This window comes from Triturus cristatus, chromosome 7, assembly GCF_964204655.1.
Source record: "Triturus cristatus chromosome 7, aTriCri1.1, whole genome shotgun sequence".
Classification (NCBI taxonomy): Eukaryota; Metazoa; Chordata; class Amphibia; order Caudata; family Salamandridae; genus Triturus; species Triturus cristatus.
In genome coordinates, this window is record NC_140590.1 from 481,072,396 (window position 1) to 481,097,081 (window position 24,686).

General features: G+C 43.4%; 1 protein-coding gene across 1 annotated transcript in view; it reads right to left on the reverse strand.

The window, feature by feature from the left end:
• The window catches only part of LOC146809950 (F-box and WD repeat domain containing protein 10B-like), a 203,845-nt gene that overhangs the window by 14,989 nt on the left and 164,170 nt on the right, over positions 1–24,686 (reverse strand). The window contains exons 10-11 of the mRNA XM_085616809.1: positions 23,286–23,428; positions 17,770–17,928 (exon numbers count right to left, since the gene is read on the reverse strand). Of these exons, the coding sequence (XP_085472935.1) occupies positions 17,770–17,928; positions 23,286–23,428 (302 nt within the window). The remainder of the gene's footprint in view (positions 1–17,769; positions 17,929–23,285; positions 23,429–24,686) is intronic.

Sequence of the window (24,686 nt, forward strand, 5' to 3'; positions counted from 1 at the left end):
TAGGTTCGGTGACTGTGAGAGGTTTGATACAGATAAAAGCTGCCCTTAGTAGGGCATTCATTTTGGAACGCACATTGAGTATTTTTAGGAACTTGGCTTTCTCTGAAGAATTATATACATATCAACCTCTGTGTGCAATAAGGGTTTCCCATATATCTGTGTTTGACACTTGTAAGGAAGCAGGCTTTTGCAGGTTTCCCCCACTTTTGCCCCATTGGAATCTAATGCTGATGGTTTTTGACTCTGAAAGTGCACTGGAGCAAGTTAACCAGGCCCCAGTGCCCTCTCCCTAAAATATGATATATGTGAATTGGTAACCCCCATTGGCAAGGACTTTAACCTCCTGAGACGCCCTGGTAAATGGTACCAGTAGTACCCAGAGCATGAGAGTTAAAGGGGTCACCAGGGCCTGCAGCGCACAATCCAGGAACAGACATTTCACTGACAATCGCACCCACCGAGGGAACGCCCAAAACTTAATCGTCTAGTGCATTGTAGGTAATGTAGTCTGACCTCCAGCAAGTTTCAGGTGGCTACCGTTTTCTCCCACAATCCAGGATGTCGAAAGAACCCAAGGTTGGGTTTGCAGTGACCAAGGCTTGTTGGTGGCCAGCCCAGCGACCACTTGCTGTACTTGCTAACCCCGCAACACCCTCAACCCAATGCCACAGTGGCCCTGTTGTCAAACTTTTGCACCCCTTTCCTTACCAGAACCGTCCAAGCAGCACACCCAGCACCCACTGCTCCCACATTCAGCACCAATCTGAATACAGCTCGGGGAGTGAAACCATGCACCCCTCACCCCAAATTAATTAAATTGGACCCTGGGGGATGGGATGCCCAGGGCCGAAAACGGCTTGGGAGGATAGCCACGCTCCCCCCCCCCCTCCACTAGATTAACCAATGTGACCCAAGGCTGCCATTTTGTTTTTTTGGCCAATTATTTAAGAATTTTAGTCCGGGGGGAGGGATCCTTCTGGGTCCCTTCCTATTGTGCTAAGGGGCAAGGTATACCTACCCTGCCCCCTTATATGTATTTTTTGTAATTTTTTATTTCAGGATAGGAATAAGTTCCCAAATCCAGTAATGGCTCACAGCAACATTTTCTCATGTTGCTGGCAGCCAATCAGGGCGCTCTTTCAAACAGGAGTCTGACTCCGGTGGGAGCGAGGTGGGCCAAGGGAAATAAAGCTCCTTGGGCCAATCAGAAAACTTTATTTTTTTTATTGATTTTGAGGGACTCTCAGGAGAGTCCCTTGAACCCAACCGTCCACATATAAAATATGTTTAACCTTAATTGCTCAAAAACTACTGAACAGATTTACACCAAATCCCAAAAGGCACAATCTGTGGATCAGTGATGTCACTGACCATGTCATGAATGATGTAATATGTGACGTCATCAGCAGTGCATTGCGGGGGCGCAAGTTATAGTTAGCTGAACTAACTATAACGGCGGAATTTCTCTGGTTTTGTACGAGTGAAATGTCCAACTAACTATAACGTTCCTGAAACCTATGGTTATTTCAGTGAATTGCACAGGTTTTTAAAATGCTAATTTCTAATTATAACATACCAGTCGCGTTTCTAGAGTGGTGCAGAAAGGCGAGCGTGGCCTCCAAAACATCTCTTAGCAATCCCACTGTGTGGGATTTACTGGAAGTAACAGGAGGAGTAGTTAGCCCCCAACGTCGACCTTGGGAGCCAACTATCCCTTTTATTGCCACCAGTAAGTCCCACACAGCAGGATTGCTAACCTCTTATATCAGAACCCGCCCCCTCCCTGCACCACTGTGCAAACGTGTCCCCTAGCACGTTGTAAGCAGCACAGAGCTGCTTTGCAGAGAAGTGGTCCAAGGCCACGCCCCTTTTTACACCTCTCTGCAACCTCTCTGCAACACAGCTCTGTGGAGCTCACTGGAGCTACCTGGTGGGCTAGTTGGACCCAAGGCACCCTCAAGATTCAAGGGGACTTAATCCCCCAACTTACAACGCACCAGAGGGCCCGTTTGCGCAGTAGTGAATGGAGGGGTGGGGCCTGATGTGACAAGAGTGCAAACACGCCCCATGGTGAGTTTTAAATTGGGGGATTAAGTCCCCTTGAATCCCGAGGTTCCCTGGGGGCCAACTAGCCCACCAGGTACGTCCAGTATGTGTCACAGAGCTGTGTTGCAGAGAGGTGGTGCGAGGCCACGCCCCTTTTTACACCTCTCTGCAACGCAACTCTGTTGCGCTTACTGGAGGTACCTAGTGGGCTAGTTGGCCCCCAGAGACCCTCAGGATTCAAGGGGACTTAATCCCCCAACTTAAAACACGCCACAGGATGTGTTTGCACACTTGTCACATCAGGCCCGCCCCCTACCTTCACCATAGTGCAAACGCACCCCGTGGCACAATTTAAGTTGGGGGAAAAGTCCCCTCGAATCCTGAGTGTCCCTGGGGTCCAACTAGCCCACCAGGTATCTCCAGTAAGCGCAATGGAGCTGCGTTGCAGAGGTGTAAAAAGGGGCGTGGCCTCGGACCACGCCTCTGGCTCGATGCTGTTTTACTTTTTTAAGAAGGGGGCCGTGTGGCCCCCCTTCTTTTCCTATTTTTGTGCCCTGGGGACCCAATCCCCAGGTCCTGACCCCTATTTCGTTAAATGTTTAAAAAAATACAGGAAGGGGGCCGCGTGGCCCCAATCCCGAGGCCATTTTCGGCCCAGGGTCGATATCCCATGGGGCATGGCCAGTATTTAAAATTTTATTTAAAATATTTGGAGGGGAGGGGGCCGCGTGGCCCCCATCCCGGGCCACTTCTAGCCGCTGGGACCCCATCCTCTGGGGACCGTGGGGGCATCTGCCGGCTCATCTTGTGGGAAAGCAATCTTGCTTTGCTTCAATGAAGCAAAGCAGAGTTTGCTATGACAGGGCGGGAGCCGCACGGCTCCCGTCCTGTCATAGCAACCAGCATTGTCCTGGGGGTGGGCACCCCGGGACCCTGCATGAGCCGGCCCTGGGGGGTGGTGGTCCCCAGGGCCATCAAGGGCTCCAGGAGGGTGGCACCCAGCCACCGTCCCTAGCAGTGCAAATCCCGGGGGAGGTGGTGGTCCCTTAACGGACCCCCGCATTTCCATATTTAGTGCCCCGGGTAGGTGGTGGTCCCCAGGGCGTGTGGGGGGGGGCTCAAGCTCCCAGACAGGTTTAAAAAAAAAAATAGAACCCCGGGGAGGTGGTGGTCCCTCCCCGGGGCAGCATGGGGGGATTGGGACCCCCGCGCATTTTTTTCATAGCCCCGGGGAGGTGGCGGTCCCCGGAGCTGTGGGGGGGCCATGTGACCCTCTGCAGTTGTTACTGAAAGCCCCGGGGAGGTTGCGGTCCCCGGGGCAGCGTGAGGGGGTTTTGGGACCCCCCATGCATTTTTTTCACAGCCCCCCGGAGGTGGCAGTCCCCGGGGCTGTGGGCCCCTGCTAATTAATTGGCAGTGCCTCCGGGACCTGGCCCACCTAGGGGCTTTTTGAAAACGAAGCGCGGGAGCCAGCGCTTCGTTTTTTAAAATATTTTTCAGCGGGATTCGTGACCCCAAGGCGATTTCTGCCGAAATTATAAAAAAGAAAATGAAATGCTTTTTTTGGCCCTGGGGGTCCTTGTGGGACCCCCCTGATCAGGCCTAGGGGGTCAGGGTGTTTCTACCCTGCCGCCTTTTATTGTTTTTTAACCTCTTTTTTCTGTTTTCTTGTGACTCGGTTCTACCGAGTCACAAGATGGTGCCAACACTTTCTGGTTTGGAGTGTTGGCAGCCAATTAGAATGAAGCTCATGGTCGGGAGGGTTCGCAAATCCTCCTCGGCCACAGTTATCGAAACTTTTTCTTTTTCGAATTTCACAGAAACTATCGAACAGATTTATACCATTAAAAAAAAAAGGTCTCTTTCTGAACCAAGACCTACCTTTTTGCCAAATTTGGTGTAATTCCGTTCAGCAGTTTGGGCTGTAGCTTTGTCTAAAATTTCCTTTGGAAAATAACATGGGGAAAACGCGTTTTGGGCCCCCCCTTTTTTCTCAGCCCCCGCTTGATGAATCACCCCGAAACTCTCAAGACAGAAGCTGACTGGAGCGCTCCACTGGTGTTAATAATTTTGCAACGATTCGTCAAACGACACCAAAGTTATTGGTAAAAGAAACCGCTTTTCCTATGGAAACTAGGTCCTAACTATAACTACCTACTGGTGACCACCAGTAGGTAATATATATGTATAAATACATTATATATGTATATGTATATATATATATCAGGATTGTAGCTGGAAAATATGCACATACACACAAACATTTATATATTTCCCCCCACCCCACCTAATTCCACTCTGTACTGCTGAACAACTTGTAGGCGGGTGCCTCTGTCATGGCAGTGGCCTCCACGTAGATTATTATTATTAATCATCAATTTCCCAACTGGGAAGACTTGGAGCACTCAATGGTGTCTAAACTTCATTTTATTGCAGGAGACGTGTTTTAGCAGTAAAGCCTTATCTCAATGCAAATTATGCACTAGTTAGCACAGCCCACAATTTAAGTGATTCTGTCCTCTTTTCTATTGGACAGACAAAGTACGGTGAGAGAAGACGGACTGGAATTTCCTCTGCTCTTGTTTCTGTATTGTGTCCGCCATCACGGCATGTACGGTTTCTTTCATTAGGATTTCCAGCCCTACCCCAGTGAACATGCCTAGGCCATTGCCACCAGAGTGCACAATCATGAGGTGAGGAGCTTGGGAATCCAGAATGGATTTAACCAAAGCCAGCAACTGATGAAACTTTAACCCTCTCTGGCCAAACCAAGTAATCTGCACATTTGGCAAACCCAAGTTCCTGTCAATACCTCTCTTTTTTTTTTTAGATATCGCTGTGGCCCACAATCCATACTCTAAGCATTTTGAAGTGGGGGAGCAATAGCTGTCAAGAGAAGGCTGGAGCTGAATGAAGTAGTTTTCAAATGAAAAGCAGTTAAAATTGAGGATTGCGGTCAGCATGAAAGTGAATACAATTAGGATGAAGTTTTAATGAGCCGTGGGGAGCGGACCATAGCCCCCAGGCTCCTCTGCTTTCCTGCCTACTTTCTCGCAGCCACAGGTGCATAAAGGCATTTGAGAGAACCCGCTGCGCGGGACTAAGTTTTAACAAGCCGTGGGGAGGGGTCCATAGCCCCCAGGCTCCTCTGCTTTCCTGCCTCACTTACTCGTGCTTGGAGGCGCATAAAGGCATTTGAGAGGACCCGCTGTTCAGGACAAAGTTTCAACGAGCCAGGATGAGTGGACCGCAGCCCCCAGGCTCCTTTGCTTTCCTGCCTCACTTTCTCACGCCTAGAGACGCATGAAGGCATTTGAGAGGTCCCGCTGTGCGGAACGCGTGCGGGCCACTCCCGTGCAAAGGGCTGGCCTGTTCTTGCTCATAATCATTCGGAAGAGGCTGGGCCACCCCTCTTACCTCTGCATTCTGGAATTCCATCTAAGGTACTGCGCACCTTATACATCTATTAGCGCTCCGCTAGTCACCCGCCATTGGCTCTTTCTGCCTGGGGTGCTTGTTTTATTTCCTCCCTTTTAAGCTTTATATAACTGAGCCTTTTCCAAGGCAATGTCTTGTTGAGGTCTAACCAAGGCCTCATTTGCAACCCTCTTTTCTTGGTGCTTTGATTGGTGAATTTGTCCTCCTCCCTTGTAACCTAAGTGTGGTTGGAGGCTCGATGGGGAAAAGGAAGGTTGTGGAGGGGGTAGCTAGGGCTGGTGGAGTGCACGAAGCACCAAAGAAATCTAAGAAGCTGCAGAACTTTGCCAAGGGGAGTAGTGTCCTTGACCGCATCGACAACCTTTTGTCTGAGTGCGAGGGTCTGCTGGTTCCTACTGCTACTGATGTTGTGACAAAGCTTAAACCTAAAGCCAATACAGTCTATGCATCAACTGCCAATGAAGGGCGCATACCCAGTATGTTATGAAGGACGAACACTGGAAATGTTACCCATCCACGGGAAGTCCCTGTAAAGCTTGTGGACGATTCGCAAAATGCATCTATTGCTTTATTAACATCTGCCACAGAACCTCCATGCAGTAATAGATTTTTACCCTTGCTAGACTTACCAGAGACTAACATTGCTACTGAGAATCATGTTGATAGTGTGGAAGTCAACAAAGCAAGCACTTCTCTACCCATTGATGTAGTTCCAGTTGATTCCAAAGTTATCAGCTCTGTATCTGACTTATACAAGAAGATTTGTACCCTGAAATCCACAATTGGAACACTAACTGGGCTCATCCATACGTTATTAGATAGATTTGGGAAATCGATCAGCCAAGATATTGAACCTGGTCTTATGAGAGAAGCTGCCAATGGGAAGCAGTTGCCACCATAATAGTTACACGTGATGTCCCCTTAGCACCAACTATAAATCCAGGTCCCAGTAGCAGTGTAGTAGGAAGGGTTGTAGTTGTAGTGGGAAGCAGACCAGGCCCAACAGTACATAAGCCTTTACGCAGACATCCCCAATTTCGCCTAGAGAAACAGTGGGGTTTTGACATACCGCATCACTGGGAAGAACCCTTTATTCCCCAGCTGCTCAGCATCAAAACATGTACATGGTCAATGTTCCTAAATGCACCAATTCTGTAAAATATGAGAACAAGGAGTCCCTCAAAAACAAATTCCCTTATTAGATTAGGCATGTTAGAGGGTGCCGGTCCATGATCAGGGAGGATATTCTACATGCAAAGAGATGCCTCTTAGCTAATAATTTTACAGATGCTATAGAGTTGACACTAGCTGATGAGAGTCTAGTACATACTCTTATTGCTCTGGAAGTCGGGACCCCACCCAGCAAACCAAACATCCAATTTAAGAGGCAGTTGATACTCCCTACCTTCCAGTACAACCCTAATTCTTGGGACAAAAGTCCCTTTCCACCATCCCCTCTTGCGGAGGTTGATTGACTACCGTCCAGTTCTGAATTTATGCCCACTGAAACTAGTGCTATTCCTTTCTCTTTGAATATAAATCTTCCAACAAATAGGGAGCTATTGCCACCCTTAATCAACAGGGTGATCCAAAATCCCTTGCGCTAATCACCTCTGAAGATCTAACCAATAGCCAGGACAGCACTACTTCCATCTTTAGTACAATACCTGCTCAAGAGACAGGATACCATTTCTTACTCTTTGCACCAGTTGCCCACTAGCCATCATTTGTTTAAACTAATCTCATGGAACGTGGCAGGAAGTCAAAGTAAATTATGCCTACCGCATTGGGTAGAATTGGTCCAATCCCATGATATATGTATCTTACAGGAAACATGGAGTTGATCGCAAACATTTATGCCAGGTTATGTGTCATTCCATTTGCCTGCAATAGCATCTAATAATGGCCGCCTGCCAGGTGGAATGTTGATCTGGATCAGCATTGCACTTAACTGTAAAATTAAGGAGCTACCCACGAACAGCCATGACATCCAGGAAGATTGGAAGGCAGCTTTGTAAACATTGTAGATATCTACAAAATATTGGCCAGTGGTATTAGAGTGGGAGGTAAATCATCTACTATGTCGACTTTAGACAAGCTCTTAAATCCCCAGATCATTGGGGGGGATTTAAATGTAACCTTTGAAATCCCTGGATGAAGATGACATTCTTGGAATAAACGAGGAGGATAAATCTTGGCATGTTCCCTCTCTTGATTTGCCCCCAATCAAGAAATGGTCCCAACCAGCTTTCCAATTAAATTCTCTGACCATTGAACATAGATTGAGGGCTGTCAATGGTAGGACCGTTTCTGAGAGAGAAGGTCAACTAACCTTTATTGGCCCAACAGGAGCTAGCCATTTGGACTATGTTCTACTAGATCTTAGATTGTGGCCCAGACTAGTTGACATGAATGTAATTAAGAATAGTGATAGTGACCACAACCCACTTAGTTTGGAGCTAGTTCCACTATGGGAGGGGAAACATGGAGTACCTAGGAGTAACCTGATTACGAAAGAGGTATTACCCACAAATGATGAACGTTGCCTTCAAATGGCCCATGATCCCGGGGGACGAAACTAAACTTAATGAAACTAAACAGGTTTTACTAGCTATGTTGATAAAGATCAAATCAATCAAATCATATGCTGAGACTATAGGAAGCGAGGAAGACACTAGTGGGCTGCATGTAGACTTTTTTACTCCGCTTACTGCTTACTTTCTTGCTAACCCCAAATGCAAAAGTCATAGTGATGGAGAGATAAATAAGTTGACCTCATGGTTCACAAGCGAGTACGGATTTTTAAAATGTCAACTGGTCAGAGCTATTAAAATTAAAGATATACCCCTAGTGCGAGGTTTGCGGAAGTCGTACAAACTAGCTATAAAATATGCCAAGAGGAATTGGGATGAGGATAGGTGGAAACAAATGGGGGAAGTCTGCTCCCTGAAAGATTCCAGGAAATGTTGGACCCTTGTAGGGAGGGGTAACTTGGGCAGTCAATCGGCGCTATCTAACAATATTACAGCGGGGGATTGGCAGACGCCCTTCGTGCCCTGTACTCCTCCACTACTAACTATAGTGAAGGGATGCCCCTCTTAGATTTACCCCCAAACCCAGTGAGGGTCTACTTCACCAAGGCAGGTATTGAAATTTCAATTGAATCCATTATACCTGCTAAGGCCCCGGGACCGGATAGAATACCTGGAGACTTGTTTCGGTATGACAAAAGTAATTGGTCAAATTTTATGATGGAGCTTTTTAACGCTATTGCAGGAGGTGCCCGTATCCCAGATTCATGGAAGGGAGCTGAGGTTATTCCAGTTTTTAAAAAAAGGAGATAGAGGCAACCCAACTTATTACAGGCCTATCAGCTTGATGGACTGTAGCCAGAAGGTATTTAGCCATCCCCTCCTAGGGAGAATCCAGGACTGGATGGCTGAGAACAACATATTGTCGCCCTTCCAAGCCGGATTCTGACAAACAACTGAAACAATCAATCAGATTTTTAATGTATTCTCATCTACTGGAAGGTGGTGGTATTGGGCAAAGGGAGCCTGTACACTGCCTTCATAGATTTGAAGTCAGCATTCGATCTTGTGCCTCATGAAAAGCTTTGGCTGGTATTGAGAGACATGGGGAGGCCACAGGAGATCCTGGCACTGGTTGTTCGACTTAATGACGACAACTTTGCCAGGGTCTGTTGGGGGAACCATGGCCAAGTCACTGACCCCATTATTGTTAACAGGGGGGTCCGGCAAGGTTGTGTCTTGGCCCCCATGTTGTTTTCCCTTTATATCAATCAAGTAGTGGACTTCCTAAATAGAGTTCCAGTGATGCCCCCACACTAGGGAGTAGGAAGATTGCTATGCTCCTTCTTGCGGATGATACGCTTATTACCTCTAAAACTCCCATGGGGCTCCAGATACTATTAAACCGGTTCAAGACTTTCTGCGATGAGAGGGGACTAGAAATAAACACTACAAAGACAAAATGCATGATGCTGAACCCACATAAATCCTATAAATGCTGTTTAACCTTGGATAACATTCCTTTAGAGCGAGTAAACAGCTTTGAATATCTGCGTGTAAGATTGGCTGAGGGTATGACGTGGGAACAACATTTAATTAAGACCAACTTAAAGTTTAAACAGATAGTGGGAGCTCTGAGGAAGGCACATTCTTTGTCATATACCAAACCATTTGCCCTGGCTATAGAGATCTACAAAAACAAGGCAGTAAGTAATTTACTCGGGGCTGAGCTGTGGGGCTTTGAGAAAGTGGACCAACTCACAATAAATGAGCATATGTTCCTTAGGAACCTAGTCTCCCTTCCACCGAGCACTCCCCTACTCCCCTTAAATTAGATATGGGGGTCAAATCATTAAAAGAGCTTGCAAAATTTGTCCTCTCCTTTTTTGGCAGAGATTGGTTTCATCCCCCGAATTGTCCTTGTATGCGGCTGCCTTTGAAGAAGTCTGCACTTTAGACAAATTCAGAAAGATAAGCTGGATAAGGAATATTAACACTCTACTTGATAATATCGGGATAAAGGGGGTTGCAACAACTGCTTGGGTTTGGATCTCCTCACAAAAACATCTAAAATCTATGTACTGGGATTGGGTACTGGGGAACGAGATCAGGAGCACTAAGCTAACAGGGGAATTCTTAGACTTTAAATTGCTGCATTCTCTGGAGGGCTTCCTTGATCTGATCAAAGTACTGGTAGACAGAAATCTATATATTCAATTCAGATATGGTACAATCCCCTTGCATTCACGAGTTTGTGACAACGAACTGCCTCTAATAATAAAGGTTGTTCTCAGGGGTGTAACAGAGACCCCGCAGCCCCCGCGGTGCGGGGGGCCCCCAAGCTCCAAGGGGCCCCCTCAGCACAGCACTCTGGCCGGAGTGCTCTTGATTGAGCCCGGAGGGGGCCCCCTCCACGTACTTTGCAGGGAGGCCCCCTCAATTTCCGTTACGCCAGAGATTGTTCTTCCTGCCTTGCTCTTAACAAAACTGTAGGCCACATCTTCTTTGGCTTCCCAGCATACTCTGTTCCGAGAAGTAAATAGCTTATTCCCAAATGTAAACAGTTGGGTACTAGAGATCATAGTGTGGCACTACATATTCTTAGATCGGATGCAAGACCTTTGTTTTCTTGTGCAATTGCTAAATTCTTAGGTCGCATATGGGGAATCAGAAGAAAGGCAGAACCTGAACTAGTTATTCCAACAATAAGTTCAGACCAAACTCCCCTATTACTGCCCATTTAATAGCAACCTAAAGCTCATAAGTGTAGCTGGGATGTCAGAAGGACAGGGGTGCTCGGTTCCATTTTTTTATTTTTATGCAAATGCCGGTTTTTATCACTACAAGTTTTTGCATATTACTTGCAAAACCACAATTATGTTTTAATGTATTATTTTATTGAAACTAAAGATTTTGTATACATTACTCCTTTTAATATATGTATATGTAAGGTCAGTCGATCAAAATAAAGTTATTGATTGATTGATTGAATACAATTAGGTAGTTAGTTTGATGCCTTAGTAAGAAACCCAATTTTTGGCTGTTGTTTAATAGAGACATGGCTATGCTTTGGAATCTGTGGAGTAAACCACACCTGCTGTATCTCATTTGGAAGTAGCATGTTCCTTGTAGAATATGCTGTGAACTTGTGACCTACTGGATCCACTGGGTTGCTACGTACACTGAGCTAAGAGTATGTTGGGGGAATAGGGTGTTAAATTGATAGAACATTATTTTAAAAGTTGAGGAGATATGACCCAATTTAAGTAATGGCAAACTTTAATTTCCAACTCAGGACTATGTAATGAACTGTTGTGCAGAATTTAAATTTTAAAAAAGGAAGCTAAATATCGGTTTGGACTCGTATCATCACAAACACGGGGAGACAGGTACTTCCTTTTGAAAGAGAGTGAAAGGGTTAACAGATGCTAACCATTCACAAGTGAGTAGCATAATCTAAAATGAAAGACATGATTTCATTTGCTGCCTTTCTCATGATCATAGAGTGGAAAGTTGAAGAGGTTGCCTTTTTATGGTTACTTTGTAGGAGAAAGCTATACCATTCTTGTGCTTTGTTTTTACAAATCCTAACTGTTTCAAAACTATTTAGAAAAAGAGCTAAAACAACAGTATAATTTACGAACCCAATTCACTGGTATGTATATAACTTTTTATTTATTTAAAAAATGCATATTAGAAATGAAGAGTTATATGGGAGTTTGATTAAAAGGAGTATCACAGTGATGTGAAAAAAATATAGCAGATTAACTGTATGTGTCAGAGGGTATGGGTTTAAGATGTTAGTACTGTTGAAATGGAGTAATGCCTTTAAAAATGACAATGTTTTAAATGTCTGAGCATCATGTGCAAAACAGACAGATCTATGTTATTTGTATTCTGAGAACTATAGTACTTTTGTCACATTATTAAATAAGAGTAGTGTAGTCATGAATAAAACATAGGAACATTTGCTGTGCCTGTATATACATTATAAAGTAGTAATACTTGTTAGGTATGGATTAGTAAGTGTTTGTCAATGTGGCTTTCAACTTATATGACCGGTGTGCATATGTTTAAATGGTGAGATATGGTTTTTTCGGTTCGCAGATAGTTACATGTACGGTGAGTGTTGAGTTTACTTAAACATGCAGAGAACTATATATTTTTGGAAAGATGGCCTAAAGGTGTATATCTATTATGAAATCACATATATGTTTTCATGGCGATCTATGTTCTTCAAGGCTGTTGAAACTTTCATGTATCTAGTATGGTGGTGAATTTCGTTCAACATGCTCAGTTTAAAATTGGGGAGGATTAATAGTGCAGAATGTCTTTTGAGAGTTTGTGTGCTAGCTTCACTTGGCATGTAATTTTTCTTTGAGAAATGCTGAAAATCGGTTTTAAAGACACAAGAAATATTTACAAAATGATGTAGGTATGCCATAAAGAAAAGGTTTTGTGTTTCAAAAGGTGACAATTGTTGTCTTCAGTTTTAGAAACTTACTGACACATGTACACACTGAGTAACAGAGCAATGTATACTCTTGAAGCGGCATGTATGCAATTATATATCAAGTGTAATATCTAGGCTTATTCAATCAACCAGGTAACACACATGCACTCCTCTGATCACACAGGCACTAATTATGTGCAAATTGTGAACAACGCAAGCAACACCCGTGCGTTCATCCAATCACCCAGATAGTAGCAATATAGTTATGTCAATACACAGGCACTGACTATGCAGATGTGGAACCACTGATGTAGTTCCTGCATACTCAGGCAATCATTCAGACACTACCTATATTCTGAGGAAATCACCTAGGCACTATCTATGCACTTATCCAATCATCCAGGGAGTATTGTAGTACTCAACCAGAAACACGTGTATTTACAAGTTTTAGTGAGGAATATGTACTCTTTTAGAACCATGTGGTGAATTATATATGTAACCAGTCACACACTGTTTGCATGTACTCAGAACAATTAGTGACCTATATGCTGTGATACAGATTAATTTTCAGATTTTTATATGCAGTGTCTCTCAAAATTTATATCTGACACATCTAAGTAGAAAGTTACTGAAACACTAACTCTACCAGAGAGGCACAGAAATAGCTCTTAAGTTGTGTTTTCGGATTTACAGTATTGAGAAATGTATGTCATTTTACACTTTGGTTGATGTTTATTTAAAAAAATGTGTACAGAAGGGATAAAGTGGTCTTTTAAAGTGTTTAAGTGAGAACCGAGATATGGTGCAGCTGTGTTGTAGGAGAGGGTGCTAAAATATTAAAAGGTAAGTAATAAATTAAGTTTTGTGTTCTGGTTTGGGATTGGTACGTTGAAGTAAGTGATGGTAGTTATGTAGGTGGGTTGATTTGTAGATTTAAAACTGTAACATAACATAAGAACTGTTTTTCTATTATTCAGACAGAATGTCTGCAAAAGCTCAGAGGAAAAAGGAACAAAAGCAACTACAGTATCTATGCTGAACTGAGATACAAAAGGTGCAAAATGTAAAAAAAAAGTGGTGAAAGAAAAAAGAGTTACTGGCAAAAGAACAAAGTCATTTCTTATAAATAAATGTGGGCATCAAAGATTACAAAATAATGAAAATAAAATTGAAATTATGAGGAAGAATAACAGTGGACAAAATCTATATAACAAGAACAGGAAAGAATGTAACAAAGATAGACGCAACTTAGCCAGGATACAGAAGCAGTTAAAGGAAATCAGAGCCTGGATGATTCGTATTAGAGTATCTAATGAGAAATATAAAGAAGTATAGAAGGAGAGAGGCAAAAAACAGAAAGAACGAGTAGTTCATAAGGCCTTTGGTTTGAAGAGGAAGCTTTTGATTATAAATAGTATGAAGTTTCTTGACAAAATGGTGTTGTGCATGAGGAGACAAAACAAGAAAAAAGATTGATGAATAGAAGTAACTTTTGTTCAGTTTTTACTGGAGAATGCATACATACTTCTAGTACACAGTCTTTTTTTAATGAAGAAAGCTATCTCCAGTATCATAGATTATCATGCCATTCCAGTTTGAACCCAGCCATATGCAAATCAGTCTTGACCCTGTGCCTCATGGGAACAGTCCAGCCCGAACTGCCAGGCCATGTCTTCCCTGGACCGGAATCAAGCATCCTAGGACAGGTTTCAGCCCTCTTCAGCCAGGATAGCTTGACTCCAGTGGCGTAGTGAGCACGGGACCCACGTCTGGGCATACCCTTCCCACATAGGGCGAACAGCAAAACACACAAGATGATGGACGGAATGTTGCACATTGGCAAAGCATTCCCCCTCAGTCACGGATCTGGGTTTAATCCATCGTTATTTTGCTCACCACGCCACCCCAGTTCAGACATGACCATATGCAAATCAGTCGTGCTCTCCATGCCACTGGAGTCAAGCTGTCCTGGCTGAAGAGGGGTGAAACCCCGAAACCGGTCCTAGGATGCTTGTTTCCAGTCCAGGGAGGACCTGGCTTGGCAGTTCGGGCTGAACTGTTCCCATGAGGCACAGGGTCAAGACTGATTTGCATATGGCTGGGTTCAAACTGGAATGGCATGGTGAGCAAAAAAACGATGGATTTAGGCCCAGATCTCTGTACTGGGGTGAATGTATGACATTGTTCTGCATTCTGTCCATCAGTTGTTGTTTTTGCATTTGTCACCCCGAGTGGGACGGGTATGCTCAGACGTCAGTCCCGTGCTCTCCATGCCACTGGAGTCAAGCTGTCCTGGCTGAAGAGGGGTGAAACCCCGAAACCGGTCCTAGGATGCTTGTTTCCAGTCCAGGGAGGACCTGGCTTGGCAGTTCGGGCTGGACTGTTCCCATGAGGCACAGGGCCAAGACTGATTTGCATATGGCTGGGTTCAAACTGGAATGGCATGGTGAGCAAAAAAACGATGGATTTAGGCCCAGATCTCTGTACTGGGGTGAACGTATGACATTGTTCTGCATTCTGTCCATCAGTTGTTGTTTTTAGGAAATGAAGAATGGCACTTCTATAGCGAAAGAGGTGATGGTATCTACAAATGTAGAGCAACTTATTGGAGAACAGGTACAAGGAAGGCGCAGTCAGGCACCTATATAGAAATAGAACTGTACTAGTGTTTGTAGTATTCAACAGCAATCCATTTGTATATTAAGGACAATTCTACATATTTTTTCAAGTTGAAGTTTAAAACACATAATAAGTACTTTACAAGGATTGAATCCTTGCAAGATTAGAAATCATACACATTTGCGGAGACACTAACTAGGTTGTTTATCAAACAAAGTGTGCCAAAGCACTTTTCATCATTTCAGGATGTTAGTTGTAAACCAATCAACAATGCAAACTTTAGTTAGGAGGCTGTACTATGCTTTATGTTTAGGAGAAATTAATTGAGCTCTTTTGCATGGTACTGTGGAAGATGTAGAAAAGGTTTGTAATGATGTGCAGTTTTGTTTCTTTGGTCCTCAGCAGGATTCTAGGGAACATTAAGAGTTGTTAATAGGAGGAGTTGTAGAACAGGACACAGATATTACAGTCAATAGTTTTGTAGAAGAGATTACAAAATTTAACAGAGTGTGGTTTGTATATGTTCAACGAACTCAGTAGAAAATTTAAACACAGACTGTTGACTTGTGTTTAAAAAGTGAAAAAGTAAATAATGATAACTGGCAAAAGTTAGCTGTGTATTTATTTGTAGATGAATGCTTTGACTTGTCCATACGGCAAGTTATATGTAAGTAATGTTACAATAAATTAAAAGATAATAAAATGAACAACAGATAGATATTAGATACCCATTTTGTAAGATAATAAAATGCCTGCAAATGTAAAAATACACTATGAAGGATTCTTTGCATCATTGCAAAGGGGTCTTATGGATTGCTCTCCAGCACTCACTACAAACCCACAATCCATGTAGTATGATGCCATCTTGGACAACTGTGCAGCCAAATCTGGAAGCTGAGATTGGACCTCTTAAGGGACTCTCTGCCCTAGTGTTGTTGTGGCTGGAATTGAAGTTCAGGGTCCTTCAGCCTATATATATGTATATGTATGTATTTAAAAATATGTAGACATTTAAATAATACTTTTAACTAAGTTTAATACAATTAGAAAAATAAAATAAAATGTTAGTGAGGGTGTTTTTTTTAAATTATTGTTTAATAAAAAATATTTATAAACTAATATATTTAACTAATTGTTATTATTAATGTGCTGTAAATATTTATTTTATTAGTCCTAGGTTCATAATACATATTTTAACTTATTTTACAATCATGTTAAACATGCAAATATGTTTATGCTTTTTGTTAACAAAAACAAAATTATTACATTTCTATATACTTTCCTATAGGGAGTTCTCTACAATGGTGGTGGGGATCTCCACCAGCAGGTGAAAAGTTACTAATGGTTACTAATGCCTAGGTGCCAGAGTAGAACTACACATAAGTAAATATATACAGGCATATTTACTTTTGTGAATTGGGCCCAAAATCAGCATCCATAAGGTTTGCCCTTTGCTCAGTTATTAGTGCTCCTGCTGCAGCCACACAGTTTCAGCAATCACACTCACTCTTACCTGTGGGATAAATGGGCCTACAGCTTTATTGTTTAGTAGTTATGGGAAGGATTTGCAAGCAGCAAATAATGGTGAGTTTGCGTGACCAGCAGGTATGGCGTAATAAAAGTAGTGAAAAAATCATAGAACTTATTGTAAATTTGCTTTTCATTAATTATTTAGAAGTTTTCTTTAACAAAATGATTTAAGTAAACAACAAAATTAGGATGCTCTTATGAGTCAAGTTATTCCCTAGCCACTGTAATTTCCAGATTAGGATCATGGTTCAAGATAAACGTGTAGGTTAACACTGGACTGACATGGCAGTTGGGATAAACCTCATGCTAAAGTATGTTGTGCTCTTTTTACACACATGGCACCAAACCCCAGGGGCATTCTTGTGATTATACATTGCTGTTCTATTGCACAGGGCCTGACGGAATCCCAGTTTAGTGGCACTTAATACTACTGCTTAAAAAATAAAATAAACTGTATAATGCAATCTTGGGTCTCATACCAATGAAATAGCAATGTGGCTGGAATCTAGGAGTGTTTGGCCCAGAAGCATTTATGAATGCCTAAATACGTTTTTAATTTTTGCAAGTTGTTTTTGACCTCCTTCTTTCAAAGCTTTCATCCAGCATGGTGCCTTCAGCCCATGCTTTTGATCTCACTTCTCTCTGGCTTCCCAAGATTCGTGGTTGATATACCTTAAGAGTCCTCCTCAAACAATGATGGACTCACCCATTCTGGTAGGACGTTATCGATATAGCTGCCCTGCTAGATTCCATCTTGGATACACTCTTTCTGGTAGGACATCAATGAAGTTGCTGCTCCTGCTGTGGATTTTGCAAAATTAAACCACAGGACAGAAATGCGACTCTGGTGCTTCTCTTTGCACACTGTAACAGGTTTGATAGTACAGTAAGGAATATTTGGATGCTGCTACTGTATGTCGATGCATGCATGTTACCAGCTTTCATTAGCACCCGGCACACTTACAATCTTACCCACCTAAGATAAATGTCTTTACACAGCGACAATCTAAATTGTGTTTTTGAGGGTTTATCTCTTAAAACACCATTAGGATCATCAACTGCAATGAGAATTAAGAGAATCTTCCGCTTTGGACATGTAAGGTACATCTTTGAATCTGTGGAGGATGGTGCCTATGATCTTTTCCCACTCACCTGTTTCCTTGAATGCAGAAGGAAGCTACAGGGTCTCCTCTACTGTTGACTCTCACCACCCTTAGACAGTCGCCACTGAGGAAGTTAAACACACGTATTTTGCCGTCGGCACAGCCAGTGATGACTCTGAGGTAAAGCAGCTCCAAGCATAGTACTTCCCTGGAAAATAAGAATCAAGAGTACATTGGGTCCATTGCAAGTGACCATTTGAAACTGTGTACATGTGAAGACTCAGAGATGGTGACACGTTTCTTTAGGCTCCATTCGGGTGAGTTAGAGCCATTTACCACTTGAGTCCCGGGGCTTACCCTACTATTGGACATTAAACTGATCACCAAGTACAGTCCCTGTAGCACTTGACACTCAGGATAGCAAAGTTGAGGAGTCCAATACATACACAGGGAGTTGGTGTGGGAGTTAGCACTCCACAGACATAGTCAGATGACACGCATTAAATCACTGTCCAGCCAGCACTTTGTTTTTTAAAGAAAGAGATAAGTACTTTAAGGTTAACCACCACAATGAATGCCAGTGTACACAACTTAACACAGGGCGGTTGCTACAGGTCACTAATGGATAGAGTAACAACACTATAATGGGTATTTTCCAATAAGGTGCATTGGCTCTTGACCCTTCAAAGCAAATTTCAGCGTGCCATGGCGGGGTAGCTCTTCTCAGTATAATCACTCTTAGCCACAATGGCTTAATTATTCAGCCCTCAATCTAGTGGGCCCTCTTGCCTACCTTGGAAGAGCAATGTCAGAGTAACTTATCCGTCCTGATTGCAGAGTCCATGAAGGTCGTCCCACAGGCAGCGCCTATAGGTGCCACTGACAGCGGAGATAGAACCACTCAAGTGGTTTGTGTTTAGCATGGTCCACCAAGCAGGACTGATGTGGTCTTCGTCTCAGCCTAGCTGACAAAGCCCACGTGTATGCAGATGTAAGTCACGGCAGCACCTCCACCATTCACTGGGAGTGGCAGATCTCGTGGTCACAGAGATCTTCCTACTTTGGACTTCCTCCAGCCCAGTCACAGCCTTCCTCCATCCCCCACCTGTCCCAAACAAACAGGTGCCGGCTCTGGGTTGCAGGGATGACACTCTCTGACAATCTTAGTCTTCTCATGGTAGATGATGTTTGTGAGTCTGACTGTGTCTAGTAGTGGTCTAGTGTTTACCTAGCACTTTCGCACTTCTTGAAGCTACATCACAGCATGAAATGTGCATGCTGTTGAATTTCAACATACCCTTAAGCACAGAGGTCAATGCCATCTATACAGGGGGGATACGTCCAGGCCTCCAAACCTCATTTGCAGTATCTCAGTATGGGCTGCACTCCATGTCATAGAAGAGGATTTCTCTTTGCCTTCCCTGAGCTTACTGCAGCCTTTTCTTCATGCAGGGCACCTCCACTCCCTCTCAAAGTAGGATGTAGGCATCCCCTCCTGGCAAGTGCATCTTCCCAATGTTTCTGGTCCTGGCAGTTAGTATCTCAGCCCAGAAGCTCAAAGGTATTTCCTGGTAGTCATTGGTGAGTGACCCAGAGGTCTGGTCAGGAAATCCTGGCACAGTGGCTGGCAGTTTCTGTATCATCTTCACTTTTTTACAAGTGACAGCAGGTAAGTGGGTGAACTGGGAGTCTCCTCTATAAAGAAACCCATAACAAGAGTACAAAGGCAAGTGGGGCTGCCCCACATAAGCATGTGTTAACCTGTGAAGGCCTACCCTCTCCCACTGAACTGTGAGTCAGGAAGGGACATTTTAAGCTTAAAGGTACCCTCTGTCTCTGTCCTTAGCACCAACAAAACTCATCTGCCTGCCTCAGTAAAATGGATCGCTGTAATGTTCTGGGAGGGTCTTGCAACAACATCTGCTGCCTGAGCTATCACTAGAAGCCACCATCTTTAATACTTATCATCAATTTTCTATATGCTTCCTCTACACACAATTAGCACTCACACATAACACCTATGAAAAGCACCCAGTTGTATGGGCCTGGCTGAAAAATTTGAAAAACACAGGAGGCCAACAGGCACCTCTCTCAAGCAGGTGACAGAGAGACAGGCCTGTTGTAACGCCCTGAACGTCCCAGGATCGTTTAACAGACACGATAATGAGGACGCAACCACTTGTGAAGGGTTAGTTATTTTAATGAAGGCAAAACAATACAACGAATAAACAAAAGTTATAGTCACTGAAATCCTCCAGGCTAAGTACGTTACCAGCCCACAGCACGGATGGTCCTAACCGTCCTCTGCATATACGCCGATCCCGGCGTATGCCAACAGAGGGCAGAAATGAAATGGCCGACAATGCCAATCGGTAGGCTGTGAGGGGCACGACGAGTGTTGGGGAGAATCGAGGAGTCAGGGAAACACCCAGCCGGGGTCTCTACCTGAAGGGAGCAACCGCTCAACCTCTTCCTCAGACTGCACCGGGACGCGGAGTCACCTCCTGGTGATGCGTCACCGATACCCCAATCAAAAGCAAGAAGACTGAACCGAGAGCAGCCGCTCGATCGATCCTGTGGACTTCCGAGTCTGTAACGCGGCAAACACCTCCTGGTGTGCGTTACAGCTGGCAGTCCCTGTATCTCTGGTCGGGCTGGGAGTTACGACTCCAACCAGCAAAAGCGCCACTGCGCTTTGACTCAGCCGAGTCAAAAAGCGAAGCTCAATGGTTGACCGGTAGAGCTTCCGGGTCCTTCACAGGTGACGATGGGGCAAGACACGGCCCAGGGAGTAACGACTCGACCTACCTCCGTTCTTGCCTTACTGGAGCACCACTCCGGAACACTGCTCTTCACGAAGCAGGTACGTCGGTGTGAACACAATATCCGACAGCGTTGTACCTCCCGGTTCCTCCCTTTATAGGGCGTGTTTTCCTTGAGTTATGTAACAGCTCTCCTGTTTACATAAGGGCGTGTTTCCTTGAGTTATGTAACAGCTCTCCTGTTTACATAAGGGCGTGTTTCCCTTGAGTTATGTAACAGCTCTCCTGTTTACATAATGGCGTGTTTCCCTTGTATGACAGGAATTCTTGACACCTGTCCTGCAATTATAATCACTTTACTGCCACCCCCGTGAGTCCTCTGCAGCCTGATAAGATCACAGTAGTAAGTAACTCTCTTAAAAAGTAAGATGCGCTCCCGACCATAGAACCTTCTCTGGATCACACACCACATCACAAAAAGACCTCCGCACAGCTTGCTATGGGAACCTCAACGTAGGGGTGCAGGCTCTAGAGAGAATGCAGGAGACATGTATATTCCCTAGCTGGTGGTCACTCATAAAGGTAAACAGTATGAAAGACCACATTTACTATATTAGAAAATGTCTATTTTCCCCTGTTTATGTTTGTACAGATTTTCTTTGATAGCCTTTTCACTTTTTTGTTTACTATTAAATATGGCTTATTACCTACTGAAGCCATATTTTTCTCTGCTTTGAACATGAAACTTGGATTTCACAGAAAAAATAAAGCATAAAGGGAAATATGATATTTAATATTTTCTATAATAAAATCATCAACATAGTTTTCAGGCACTAGTTTTGGCTCCACAGAGTTTACTCTCTTGGCTACTTGGTGAAAATATGTCCTTGTGAAAAGCCAGTTATACTTTGTGAAATTGGGCAGTCAAATTATTTCTGGAAGAGGACAGTGGTATGAGGATGATGGACATTGCGGGAATAAGTCATGCAAGAGAAGTTGAGAATTCGCACTGCTTTGAGAGCTACAAGGAACCAGATACAATCCCAATAAACTAGAATGTTCATAACTTAATACAGAGCTTAACTTATTATGGCTTGCAAGTAGCAAACTTTGCCCATAACCTGCACTGGCCATTCGGAGGCATGGCCTTCTTCAAAATGTTAAACTTGTCTTAATGGTACATTTCCCAAATCCAAAACTGTATCTTTTAAAGGTGTCTATTAGTAAAAGGTAGATGACCTACCCTTGAAACTACCTCTTTTCTAACCTAATGTGGTACAACGTGTACAGCATGTGCACTGTCTGTTTTGATGGATGCAGGTGGTGTTTATAGATATAATTATCTTTTAAGGTAAAGGAAATGGCCACCATGTAGTGGTCCTAAGACTCATCAACCCTGTCTCTCTCTTTTAAACTGTGAAGATGGTGAGGTGAAAACAGTGACTGGGTATCTTGTTCTCACTGCTGCTGTGTCTGAATCCCAGTTTTTGTTAGGCTCAAATTAGACTTTAGACCTATTTTGAAAGGTACTTTTGTAAGAATAAAAGGTATTGGTGGATGGCCCCAGTTGGCCCTTCTGCCATTGGCATGCACCGAAATGTTGCCTTCTAGCCTGAGCAAATAGAGTGTCCAAATAAAACCTAAAGACTCATAAAGCGCATTGTGATGATTTAAACAGTGCCTAGTTCCAAACTCTGTTGTGAATGTAAACCCTTGAATTACCCATTATAAACATCATAAACAAAATATTCCCAGGATGCCCTTAAAATGTATCTATGTCATAGGTACAAGCCACAAATAGTAAGGGCAGTGCCCTCCAATGTTTGCCCAAAATCTGGGAAGCACTGACATGTGCAGACCCAATGTATCTAGAGGATAAAAACCATACATTAACACAGTCACATGTAAAATCAACAAGTACAAACATTCTTAATGGGCATCATAAAGGTGTGCCAAGAATGGCACTTACCATCCTTAGGAGTGGCAACCGTTTACTGTATTGGATTAAAGCCTCAGAATGCGGCGTGAACACCACTCTGCTCAGAGAGAGGCAGATAGCCTTACAGCAACAGTAGCTTCCAACATACACTGAAGTGATGGCAGCATCAGCTAAAGTATATTGCGGTTTAAAATCCCTGTTAGGATTCAGTCAGAAGTTATCCAGCTGGATGCATGCACACTCAAATTTCAAAGCAGTGACACTCAAGCACTGCCAACATCTTGAACTCCCCAGCAATAGGAGTGTGCCTAGCCTCACACATCATGTACATCAGGACATGAACCTGAACACGGCGATTAAATTTACACTGCATTATTTTTAACTGTGTTGAACTTGCTGAAACTGACAAAGCTGGTGTATCTTATAAAATGTGTAATAGATATAAGGCCAGTTCTAAATGCATGATCCCACAAATATATTCTGTGCTATCTAATGCATAAACTCCTTCCATTATTCCTAACAATACCAAAAAATAACGAAATGCATTCGATCTCAAAACAGACCAGTCATATGTTAACACATTGTTTCTCAGCACTTCTCTCACTCACAATATAGTCACATCTTTCCGCCCCTGATATTGAGGTTCTAGTGACATGATTCTGCCCCCCCCCCACTTATTGATGTTCTATGGATATCAGTATTTACCTTTGACTTAATTACGGTAAGCCTTTTTGTAATTTGAAATGTACCAACAACACACTTGATGAAGTGCACCTAAATATTTCCCGGGAGTGGAAAGCATGAACCTTTTTTGAGGAGCATGTAACTGCAGAATGTATTATCACAGTGTCTGAAGGTACTTACTTTGGATGCCGGAATGACATGAGTTGTTTACGATGTTTTCCCATCATGCTCCAAGCAAGGACATAACCATCGGCGCTGCCAGACACCAAGTGCCACTGGTCAAAAGAAAGGCATTTTATGGCTCCTTTGTGTCCTGATAACGTCTACCAAAAGAAAAAAAAACAGTAGTCTCTGAGTGACAGGCATAGAAGAATTTCAGATTATAAAAAAGGAACCAATCCTCAATTCTGGAATCCATCAGCAGCGTACAGTTTGAGGATACGTGTAACCCTATCTGGTAAATACATATGTGTGTGTGTGTATATAAATATATATTCACTTAAAAAACAAAAAGGTGGCACATGACATGGTCAGTGACATCACTGCTTACATCTCCAATTACATAATTAATGACATCATCCACAGAACCACTCACATACCCACTCACACATCCACACAATCTCAAACACCTACTCACACACCCATACAACCACTCACACACCCACTCACTTACTCATCCACAGAGCCACTTACACAGCCACTCACTCACCCAAACAACCACTCACAAAGCCACTCACCTACCCATACACCTACTCATACAGCCACTCACTCATCCATACAGTCACTCACACAGCCACTCACTCACCTATAAAGCTACTTACACACCTATTTATTCACACATACGGTCACTCACATCCAGCCACTCACCCATACAGCCTCTCAACAGAGTCACTCACACATCCATACAACCACTTACATACCCATTCACACATCCGTACAAGCATGCAAATGTGTACTCACTCACTCACACAGCCACTCACAGACAGTCACACTCCAATACAGCTATTCCCACACCCACTCAGTTAATCAAACACCCACTCACACAGCCACTCATACAGCTACCCACACACCCCCGCACCTACCCATACAACCACTCAGCCACCCACTCACTCACAAATACAGCTACTCGCACACCCATTAATTCACCCATGCAGCTATTGACACACCCACTTATTCAGCCATACACACCCACTCACACACCCAGTCACTCACACACTCACTCATTTATGGATACACACAGTCACACAGCCCCTCACATAATATATTTCACATAATTGATTCACTCATTAGTAGTACACAACGTATACTAATTTAACTTGTATTGTACCTTAGTATATAGGTTTAACACTCAAAAACATTTAGAAAACAATCACAATCACTGGATGATGTCATCAGTGATGTCATTTAAGATGTCATGAGAGAGGTAATATGTGAGGTCCTAAACAGTGCATTGTGGGAGCATAAGTTATAGTTAGCGCAGGTAACTATAACTGCTGAATTTCTATGGTTTTGTTCATGTGAAATCTAAGCCTAATTATAATGTCCCTGTAACCTTTGTTTTTTTCAGTGCTTTTCTACAGA